The 12364-nt window shown below is 33.0% G+C and overlaps 1 protein-coding gene across 3 annotated transcripts in view; it reads left to right on the forward strand.

Moving 5' to 3' along the window:
- TLL1 (tolloid like 1) overlaps positions 1 to 12364 on the forward strand; it is a 237708-nt gene that overhangs the window by 114899 nt on the left and 110445 nt on the right. For all 3 annotated transcript variants that reach the window (XM_030816298.1, XM_030816300.1, XM_030816299.1), the window contains 4 exons: positions 538 to 648; positions 4149 to 4229; positions 5724 to 5876; positions 6403 to 6520. In XM_030816298.1, the coding sequence (XP_030672158.1) occupies positions 538 to 648; positions 4149 to 4229; positions 5724 to 5876; positions 6403 to 6520 (463 nt within the window). The remainder of the gene's footprint in view (positions 1 to 537; positions 649 to 4148; positions 4230 to 5723; positions 5877 to 6402; positions 6521 to 12364) is intronic.

Raw genomic sequence — 12364 nt, forward strand, 5'->3', positions numbered from 1 at the left:
TAGATAAAGTGTATTATAAATTGTATGAAATATGGTGAATGAATTGCTACAATAGCACTATATTCTTTTGTCTTGATTGCACCTTGCATTATAAAATTATCTTAGTTTATAAAATATCACATGGTTTAGTTGTTACTGCTTTTCCTTTTTCCTCTCGGCGAAGACCTGCTGCTGTTCATAAGAATCCACAGAAGATGCAGACATTCTTATCCGATTTTCAGATATTTGCGAATTAACTCAAGATTGCCTATTTCTCTTTATTTAGAATCTCCATAATCAGTAACCTTCTTATTCAAGGAAACTACTTTTCCCCTCTCCACAAGCAACAATGTAAAAAAAATGGAGTTATGCCCTTTTACAGGTGGCTAATATTTGTCCTGTAACAGTTCCAGTACATTCAGTTATGATTACTTTCTGAAAGATCTGTCTCTATCCAGACCATGTTTCCATATTTTTAACAATGCTTTTTTAATTAGCTTTGTTTGTATTGATTTCACGAAAATATTTTACATTTTAATTCAACTTTTCTTTTTTTAGCTGTATTTTGGGGCGATATTGCCTTAGATGATGAAGACTTAAATATCTTTCAAATAGATAGGACAATTGACCTTACGCAGAACCCCTTTGGAAACCTTGGACATACCACAGGTATGGTTGATTGTTTCAGAAAATTTGTCTTTATTTTGGAGAAAATATACTCTTGAAGTGCTATAAATATTTTTGGATCATTTTTCATCTCCTGTCGATCAACTTTGACTTCCTATACACAAATATACATATTTAGAAATGCAGGTTTTATTCATAGTTTTCATTTTATTAATTTATTTTTTTACCAAACAGGTTGTGGTATTTGCTACATACTAGGTCTGGTTTAAGTGCTTTGCAGATATTAACTCTCTGAATCTTCATAACAACCCCCTCAGGGTAGTTACTAATATCACTATGATTTTAGAAATCAGCAGATTGAGATTTAGAAGGCTATACAGCTTTCTTATTGTCACATCATCAGGAAGTGGCCATGTCAGAACCAGAATTCAATTCTGAAAAAAGCTTGATTTCGTCCTCTTGAGTATTATATTAAGTTGCCTCTCATTTGGATATCGAGTTGCAAAATGTAAATTATTCTTAGAGAAATTATATAGGAAATATATTTGAAATTATATAGGAATAATATTTGGAAAATTTATATATCTATATAATTTTTGTAAAAACCCCAGAAGGCAATTTTAATTTTATTGATTTAAACATGTTTGAATTATGCCTGTAAGAAACTTGATATATGTAAAAGATTATTTCAGTTCTCATGTAACAATTTTTTTAATTAAAATTTCAAAATTCTTTATAGTATCTTGGTAAAATTTTGATCTGTGTATTATTTTGGAGAAAATTGCAAGGTTAGAAAGTTAAAATCTCTTTCTGTAATTGTATTAATAGCTAAAATATTTATTTCATGTCCTGCTTTTGATTTCATTGCATTCTCCCTTTTAGTATTTTTATTTTCTCCTATTCTATGGAAATACAATATGTAGTCCTTTCTGGTATCAAATGCACATATATATTATGGACTTAAGACTTTTTACTGTGACTTTTTACTTTGCCCAATTTACTTTCTTTGCAACTTTTTACTATGACCAGTTTTAAATATATCGTAATATTTCTACCTATTAGACTGTAGAATAGTGGTATTCTTACTTGTTAGATTCAGCAGTTTTTAACAGTTTATTATTTTCACTGAACGTTTGTGTGTGTATGTATGTGTGCATACATGCGTAAGTATGTTTAAAACAAATTTGAAGTCAGCTGGAAAAAACACACTTTAATATTATTAGGTAGTCTAGCATGCACTTTGTAAGAATAAGGATATTATTCTATATAATCAAAATACCATTATCAGATAGAAAAATTTATTTAAAGTAGGAAGTATATAAGAGAAAGCCTAAGGAATTCATCTAAAATAATAACACATACTATTTAAAAATAGTGTGCTTTGGTGTTTGTTATGCATAGTGACAATCTTTTCTAAAACATATATCAATATAGGTGCTAATATTGCTGTGCAGTGTCATCACAGAGAGTGTATCCCTGTAGATTATGTTTCTTGGCCAAATATCCAGTTGCTGTATCACCTGTAACACTGTCATGGAGGCAACGCATTCTGGACAGTAGAGCAATGATACAACAGTAAAATGCTAGATTTATGATAAGTTGCATTTCCAATTTTTATTAAAATTTTCATTAGCTCTAAGCTTTAGATCACTTATTTGACCTCCCTTCTCCCATTATTTTGAAGGCATTAGTTCTCTATGATTTTAAATTTTTAAAGTGTTGTTATTTAATTTAATTTTATTTATTGTTAAACTCTGAGACCATAATAATTGGAAGAAAAATAGCATTATTTTAGACACAGAATAAAACAGATTATACTGATAATAATAAAAACACTTATTCTAAATTTTTCTGTGGAAGGTACATGTTTGAAAGTTCAACAGTAACTTGCACTATTCAGTTGAATTTCAAACAATGTAATATAAATATAGTTGTTACATAATGGTCATTTCAAACATCATTGATGCCATACTTTTAAAATGTTTCTTCTAATTGCCTAGGAATGAATGTATTTAAGTATTACCTCATCTTTCTAAAATGTGCAATGAAAAAATTTCAAAAATGTTTCTCAAGATGCACAGCAAAAATGTGGCCATGTAATGCAAGTAATTAAGTAGATTATTAGTCAGTGAACAAGCACTCTAACTTATTTGCCTTATAAGGACTTATTTGATTTTTCCTTTAAGAGACTTATATAGCAATAGATTTTATCATTATTTTTTAGCTTCAGTCTAGGTAATTAGATTCAGTACTAATTTTAAATTAAAATAGATATTGGAAGGAAATAGTTCAAGTTATTTGTGAATAGTTTGTTGTCTTCGTGGAATTACGGCTTTCTTTGTCTTAGCCCCAAGATACTCTATGAACCATAGATACTCCTTGTTACTAGAAATTCATAGGTATTTGTTAAGATGTCATTAGTGATTATATTGGTTGTTTGCTCATTAATAACATTTTCTTACTTGTCTAATAAAAATTCAAGGAGAATAGAGAAAATAGGTGCCAAAACTGAGAGTAGCATTTTGCAAAAGCCCTGGAATGAAAATCTGGAGACTTGAATTTTTGCTAAATGCTCTGCTTTCTGACTTATGACAGGAATCTACCTTTTCTAGGTTTTGTTGGTAAAATTGCAAGAACACATATTTCCTTATTCCTACCATTTTCTATTCCTTTTGCATTATAGACTTTTTTTACACTCTGTTTTTTATAAGTTTTTCAAATTACACAGTGTAACAGAATATATTTTGCAGCTGAACGTTCGTTTGGATTCCTGTGGCTTTTTCCAAATTATGTTTTTGATTTCTATAAATTCAACTAAATTTTCAAAATGTAGTTGAATATATTGTTAAAATGTGATATGCTTCATGTATACATATGTAACAAACCTGCACGTTTTGCATGTGTACTCTAGAACTTAAAGTATAATAAAAAATGCATATATATATAAAATGTAATATGATTTAAAAAGTTTTTGAAATTCATGGAAGCTTTGGAAGAAAATGTGCATTACACATTTGCTCTTCTAATGTTTTCATTTCCATTTGCTGATTTGGCCTCCGAAAATATTCAGTTTGCACTGGGGAAATAGCTGGCGTGCAATCAACAGGGCAGAACAACTTGCTGTCATTCTATATAGCACTATGTGATGTCAAGGTCACAGTAAAGAAAAATGTTTCAAATTATCAATAGATGACTGAATTGTTATGATGTCCAAATAAAGCCATTTACATTGCTCTCTGAGTCTCCCCATCCCCTTGTTTTAGTTACCATCAAATTATCAATAGATGACTCAATTGTTATGATGTCCAAATAAAGCCATTTACATTGCTCTCTGAGTCTCCCTGTCCCCTTACTTCAACAAGTAACATTGGTTACTGTAGAGTTTTTACCCTCTTCAAAGATTCATGGATATTCATAATTTCAACACTTTAAGACCACATAAAAAAATGACCAAAGAGAAATCATTGTTGCCTGTGACTGCTTTTTATTTGCAAGAACTTTAACATATTTTGAGTTTAACTCGTTTCCTTTTATTCTTTAAGGTGGACTTGGAGACCATGCTATGTCAAAGAAGCGAGGGGCCCTCTACCAACTTATAGACAGGATAAGAAGAATTGGCTTTGGTATATCAATGTTTAAAGTTGCAGACGCTTGACTTGATGTACAGTAAATATTATACTCATAGCAGTTCAGTTTATTAAAATCAGTGTGCCATTATGATGTAAAGTATGTAAAGGATATATTCTAAAAATTTTTATTTTGCTAGCTCATATCTGATCAAAGCCTTTTAGAACTCATTTGGAATAATTTGAAATGTTCCTTTAATTTATTTTAAGCTTCTCTCTATTAAAACATGTATCAGGTGTTTATTTTATTATTGATACATATTTCCAGGCAATTGGGCATCACACCAAGGTATTTTTATAAAGCCCGGAGTTATATCAATTTTAATCAAGTGAAAAAATATCATGGTTATTTGTTTTGAAATAAATCTACTTAAAGTAAAATGAAAAACTAATTACTGGATTTAAAAAGTTAAAATGTTTTGACCATTCAAAAAATAGAAAATAGTTATAAATATAAACATTCAGAAAAACTGCCTCTGGTTCATAATTAGTTAATATTTACAATATTGAATGTATTAAAAATTATTTGTAGATTTGAGAGGTTTGTTTAAAATCCCATATGCATAGCTCATATTCTAACGTTCCTTAAATTGATGGATTATTAATTAAATACTTGAAGTATGTATTTCCAAGGAATAATTTTTCCAAGCAAAGATGCTTTGCTCCAGGCTATTGAAAAGACAGACATGTTAGAGACAGAGTCCCTATTTGTTGTGTCAAAGTATATACCAGTGGCAAGATATTCATATTGACAGTGGTAGATAAGAAAGAATAATCATGTAAATTTAGGAGAAACAAAAACAGCAACAAAAATATTATGAAAGGCCGTTAAGAAAAGGAAAAGACTATAGACTTGAAAGCTGTTCCAGAATAGAATGCATTTTGTTCGTGTTGTGTACTGACCTCTAAATCATGCTGCATTCCTCAGTATGAATCCTGAGGAAACTGGAATGGAGATAGCTTGTTGTACGGGAGGCTGAGACCGTATCTGTCTTAATGTTACTTCATTTACTACCTGTATAATACGGTATTCTTAATTTTAGACGTACTATAGAATATCAGTTCAGATTTGAAGGATTAGGAAACTAGCAGGAGTAGCAAGAATCTTAAATACCATGGGACCTTATTAAACAATATCTGTTTTAACTGTTGGTGAATTGGTAGTGACTAGCAAGACAGGAAACAGAAAACAAATTTTCTGTGGCCTATAAGCCTAACTGACATCTATCCACTTTAGGCTGTTGTATGGATATCCATCAAAATTCACTCACAGAACATTAAAAAATAGTATTTTGACATGAAAGCCTTCAATATTTTAATGCTTTTGTTCAAGTATGTAATATAACTGAAGTTTTTCTTTAATGCATTTTGACTTCTGGCACTTATACAAAAAATATGTAAATAAGACATTTTAACTTTTGTCCTTTAAGAGGTAAATGATTCCCTGACCAAGAACTTATGTTTCACAGAATGTTTTAAATGTCACTGCAGGCTTGGAGCAAAACAACACAGTTAAGGGAAAAGTACCTCTACAATTCTCAGGGCAAAATGAGAAAAATCGAGTTCCCAGAGCCGCTACATCAAGAACAGAAAGAATATGGCCTGGAGGCGTTATTCCTTATGTTATAGGAGGCAACTTCACTGGTAAGATACTCCCAGCATGTCTGTTTTCATAAAGAAATAAAAACTATCATACAGATTAAGTGTCTATTTTTATAGAATATTAACATAGGATACATAGTATTAAGTCAAGGTTGGAAAACTACTTCATTAACTTAGGTTATTAGTGTAGAGTGTCTTTGAAATTGAAAAAATATCTTTGGTCTTGTGTTCTAAGAGTTTAAAGCACTGTTCTGGTTTTTAAACAGAGTTTCAGATGTGCCTCTTAAATTTGGAAGCTGATCTCTTCAACTGACAGAAAGAATGTATGCCTCATTTATAGAGCCTTGTAGACACATATTTGTAGAGATAGTGAGCTTTAGCCCTCTGATTATAAAGTGAGTGTCCGTTCTTAACAATGACTCATTTGTGGTGCCATAAACTAGTATTCTTTGGTTGATGATAGAGGTGGCATTTTGCACTGCTCAGCCAGACTTAGGGTAGAGGATCCAGCAAGAAGCATTCTTCCTGGGGCAACCACCCTTTCATTAACATCACACATTTTTTCTAGGCAGCCAGAGAGCCATGTTCAAGCAGGCCATGAGGCACTGGGAAAAGCACACATGTGTGACTTTCATAGAAAGAAGTGATGAAGAGAGTTACATTGTATTCACCTATAGGCCTTGTGGGTAAGTAGAACTAGGGACTGACTTAAGGAAAAAAAAATTAAAAGGAAAACAATTAAATGTTCATAGGTAAAATTTATTTCTTAAGATTTGCTTTGTATTTTGGCCATGAGAAAGCCTGGATTTTACGTAAAAATATTACATACTAGGTATGTGTATTCTTTGATCACAGTCCTCTGTGCCTCTACTGCAAGTGTATTCTTTTCTACCCCCTCAGTTACTTTCTAACAATGACATTACCAACATCCTACTCACCTGAGCTAGAAACTTCAGTATAGTCAACTATACTGTTGTGCTGCCTCTAAAATAGTGCAGTACGTTTTTATTGATAGTCACTGTATCTTTTGATTTCAACTTCTATTCATGTTAATGCCCTAGTTCATTCACGTATTTATCATCTCACACCTGGTCTGTTTATAGATCATTAACCTAGATGTTTTTGGATAGTTCCATAAATTATGACTTATTCAGCAGTGTTCCCTTCTAAATTAATTTTGGCTTGATATGTTTTGGTTACATTTGAAATACTTCCTGCATCTTATCTATTTAATATTTAAGAGATCCAAATCCAGACCATCCTTGTATCTTTCTGGCTATCTAATAGGAAAGGTTATAAACTCATCTTGCATATTTCTAAATCCATAATCTATTCAGATCAGTACATCTTTCCTCCTTCCCACATATCAATTTTGTAAAACACATCCAAAGTTCCGATCACTTATTATTTTATTGCCTAATATCTGTTTGCAATAAATTTATATTTATATAAATTATCTTTTATTTTTGAATAATTTCGCATTTCACTTGTTTTATCCTGCCAAACTGTTTTTCCTCATTCACTATCGTATCTTCGTGGTTTTGCTCATGATAGTTTTGCTGCTTGGAATGCCTTTACCTTCCTTTTCTTATCAGTGGAAATCTTTCACATCTTTCATTCTCACCCATTCCTGAGCTGCCCACATTGGGATTTTGCTCTATCCATAGCTGTAATCGTAATATTACCACGGTTTATCCAAATGTCTGTCTTTCTCAATGATGAGGATGGGTAACTTACCTCTGTGTCCCTCATGACACCCAGCCCACTACTTTACATGTAGGCGATCAAGAAAGTACTGACAATTTAAACATCAACTAAGGAACCGGGCACGGTGGCTCATGCCTGTAATGCCAGCACTTTAAGAGGCCGAGGCAGGTGGATCACTTGAGGTCAGGAGTTCGAAACCAGCCTGGCCAATATGGTGAAACCCTGTCTCTACTAAAAATACAAAAATTAACCAGGCGTGTTGGCGTGCACCTGTGATCGGGAGGCTAAGGCAGGAGAATAGCTGGAACCTGGGAGGCAGAGGTTGCAGTGAGCTGAGATTACGCCACTGCACTCCAGCCTGTGCAACAGAGGAAGACTCCTCTCAAAATAAATAAATAAATAAAAAATAAATAAATAAACATTATGTAAGTACATTGAGCATATTCCTCACACGCAATAAAAGAAGGTTAAGAATTTTTCTTTTATGTTACAAGATTGTGAGACTTTCAGGGGATATTTAAGGACATGTATTTCAATTATTTTAGAAATGTGAAAACTGAAATGTGGCTTGCCCAAAGAAACTCAAATCTGCAGTTGCACTCCTGAAGTTAGCCCCTTAAGTATTGATATGTAAATATATAGTATTAATCAATATGTATATCTATATATAGAAGTATATAATTCCTATAATGTGATATATATGTATTAGTATGTATTTGTACATGCATATACATGCACATACCTATATTTGTGATTTTTATAGTAGTAATGCAGTAATGCTGAATTTTGGTAATTTATCTTGCTACTCATTTTACAGTTCAAACTTTTCTCTGTGTTGTGTTTTGGTGCTAGGAAGGATGATACTTGTACAGGAATTCATCACTGGCTGGCAAAACATTATAATCATTCTAACTTCATTTGGAATCACCATTGTTGACACAATTTCATAAAACATCACATTTCATGATGATTTTCCTAAGATAATGCTTCACTTAAATCTCATAAAAATTCATTTAAATTATTAAAGAGCTTGGTAGTTGGTGTGCATAAAGTACTTCAGCTCAACTAGAATAAGATACTTGTCAAGTCAAGCACATTAACACTCCTATTGGGCTTCAATATTGGGTCTTTCATCTCATAAAAAAAGACAACAATGTGGCAATAAATGTGTAGCATTTAACGATATCTAGTGTAATTGTTCATTGAGAGCCTGCAAGGTAGTGTCATTGATATTGATGGCAACATACATCAATTCTATTTCTAACTTTAATCTGATAAGAAACACATCTTACCATTTAATAATGCTTTTATCACTTTCATTTACCTCTCCCACAAAGTTAGGCAACTGGCAACTCTTGAGATTTTTTAAAATAAGAGCTAAAATAATCTTGCCCGTATTTATAGGAAGGTCTATTATACATGAAACTACCTGTGTCTTTTAGAACATTAACTATTATTTCCCACCTTATTCTACTATAGTCAGCTCTTATTCAATTAACATTTATTGGTACATTTTCCGTATCAGGCCTTTGGTAGATGGGAAAATAATAAAGTATGATAAACAAAAGGTGGAGGTCAGAACTTTTTGCCACTTAGCTCCAGTGCATTTCCTCTTCTTAAATTGTATTATAAGTATAGTTTATGTATGACTGCAGACATATTTGTATATATAGGCACGTGTATGTTTCTAGATATATGATCTCTTTGATTCATCTTCAGTGGGACGTAGGCTTTAACCTTCACCCTTATATTGGTAAAAGGTTTGAACTGAGCTGTAAGTATTTTATTTACATTTGCATTTGGTACAACAGTATGAGAGAACTCTGGTTGTAGCTGATTAGCAGGCTGCTCATCAGACTTTCTCAGCTACTTATCCTTATAGAGACAGGTAAGAGAGGAGGTTCTCTAACTGACTTCTTATTTATTCTTTTCCTTATTTTTTTCTTCAACTAAGTATTTTTCAGTGAATGGTTATTGTCATCAGTGGCATTTATTTATTTTGCAAGATGATTGATTATTATTAGCAAAATGTGAGATTATTTTATGATAGAGATTGATTTCATTCTTTGTGAGAGGTTTATATATTTATTACCTCAGTCTATTATGTAGCCTTTTATAGCTAAATATATTCTATTTACATGACTTCTCTTCTTTTATTTGATAATTTTTGTGGAACAATATTACTTTTTTAATCTACTTATCTTTAATGATTGCCAAAAAAGTAAATAAAAAAATTACAGTTAACCTGTTTAACTAATCTTTAAATTTTATGATTAAATGATATTTAACTTTGGTCTATTTGATTATTCAGGTTATAAAAGTAGACACTTTTGAGCTGGGCGCAGTGGCTCATGCCTGTAATTCCAGCACTTTGGGAGGCCGAGGTGGGCAGATCACGAGGTCAGGAGATCAAGACCATCCTGGCTAACATGGTGAAACCCCGTCTCTACTAAAAATACAAAAAAAAATTAGCCGGGCATGGTGGCGGGTGCCTGTAGTCCCAGCTACTCAGGAGGCTGAGGCAGGAGAATGGCGTGAACCCGGGAGGTGGAGCTCGCAGTGAGCCGAGATCGCACCACTGCACTCCAGCCTGGGGGACAGAGCGAGACTCCGTCTTAAAAAAAAAAAAAAAAAAAAAAAAAAAAAAGGTAGACACTCTTTCATCCTATGCTTGTTGAATTCTCATTTTGCCCAGTCACTTACATACTAAGTTTTGGGAACGTAAAGTTGAACATAAGGTGTTTTCTTTCCTCAAGGAGTAACGTTATATAGTTAGGCAGAGGGGGTGCGCTAGCCAGGATTCTTCTTTGCAAACAACAGAGACTGGCTAACTTAAGGAGAAAAAACAATTTATTAGAAGGTCCTTGTCTCCTTTTGAGACCACCTTAGACTGGACTTTGTTGTCCATATAACTATCAGCATTTTGATCAAAACCATTCAACAAGTCTCTAGGAAGTTCTAAACTTTTCCACATCTTTCTGTCTTCTGATCCCTCCAAACTGTACCAACCACTGCCCGTTACCCAGTTCCAAAATTGCTTCCACGTTTTCAGGTAATTTTTAGCAGTGCTCCACTCCCAGTACCAATTTTTTGTATTAGTCTGTTTTTACACGGCTATAAAGAACTACCTGAGACTGGGTAATTTATAAAGAAAAAAGGTTTAATTTATTCACAGTTCTGCATGGCTGAGTAGGCCTCAGGAAACTTACAATCATGGTGAAGGCAAATGAGAAAGCAAGTACCTTCTCCACAAGGCATCAGGAGAGAGAGAGAGTGCAGGGAAAACTGTCACTTTTAGACCATCAGATTTCGTGAGGACTCCCTTATTATCACGAGAACAGCATAGGGGAGACCACCCCCCTGATCCAATCACCTCCCACCAGGTCGGTCCCTCGACAAGTGGGGATTACAATTTGAGATGAGATTTGGGTTGGGACACAGAGTCAAACCATATCAGCCACAAAGTCCCGCTAATTTTTTTTTTTTTTTTTTTTTTTTTTTTGTAGAGATGAGGTTTCACCATGTTGCCCAGGCTGGTCTCAAACTCCTGGGCTCAAATGATCCACCTGCCTCAGCCTCCCAAAGTTCTAGGATTACAAACATGAGCCACCATGCTCAGCCCTGGAAAACTTATTAAATCAAAACAAAAAAGAAACTGAGTTATTTTAATGAAAAGGTAAATGGTGATTAACCTAAATAATTGAAACTATTTCAAATACAGCACATGAAAAGGCAGAACCAGTTCCACCTTCATGGTTAATCTAATAGATTAGCTTCCAAAGGGGTTTTGTTCCAAAAGGGTTTGGTCTATGAAATAATGTTCCAAATGGGTTTCGTTCTACCAAACCAAGGCAAAAGTAGGAAGTAGCATATTTTGATTTACCTGATTACCATCTATAACTTATGGAGAGGTGAGGCTTTTCTGTTGATAGGGAAAGTTTTGTTCAATGCTACAGGTAAACCTTAAAGTGTTCAAACTTTAAAAGTGGCACACAAATGAGAAAAAAAATCCAACAGCCGTATACAGGAAAACAGCATCAAACCTGGATGACATTAGAAACTAAGATAATATTTAGACATTTTAAAATCACATTAAAAATACATATTACCCTTGTCTTTCCATGACTAATATTTGCCCAAGCATATATGTAGTTATTTTCTTAATCTGAGAGTCTAGAATTCATCTGTCCCCAAGACCTTTAATTAGTTGGGGATCAAAACACCACATTTTTGTTTTTTCACAGGACCATTGTAAAATAATACCTCTGAATAAGGCAGTGTGAAATCTATTTTTCCTTTCCAGTATAAAACCCCATCTTATAGGAAATTGCTATGAGAGCAATTATGCTAGAAAGGATGTTTTAGATGAAATAAATTGACCACATTGCTTTACTGTCTCCCACATTTTGACTTGCAAATAACTTTATTCCCTGAATAAAGCCAGCAAGAATGACTCAATAGGGGCAATTTAGTTGCTGTATAATCATCAGATGCTTCAGTTTCCTTACTATTGACTTAAGGTAGCAAATATTTTAGTTTAAATATCTCCAAAATTTGAAATTTTTTTTGTTTTTTTCTTCATCGAATACATTTTTAGGCATGTAATTAATATTCAAATATATAGTAAGTACCTATATATGAATTAAAGCATATTATTTGTAAAAAAAAACTACCTGGGGCAAAAACAAATTTCATTGATTCCTCTTTTCACCCAGCAGCCACCTCTTTCTTCTTTCTATTACTGATTTATTAAACTCAGTTAACTGCTATAATAAATTTATAACTGATGAGTACAAATTAATTCATCTAACTGGCATAGTATG

Source organism: Nomascus leucogenys, chromosome 7b (assembly GCF_006542625.1).
Source record: "Nomascus leucogenys isolate Asia chromosome 7b, Asia_NLE_v1, whole genome shotgun sequence".
NCBI classification, from domain to species: Eukaryota; Metazoa; Chordata; class Mammalia; order Primates; family Hylobatidae; genus Nomascus; species Nomascus leucogenys.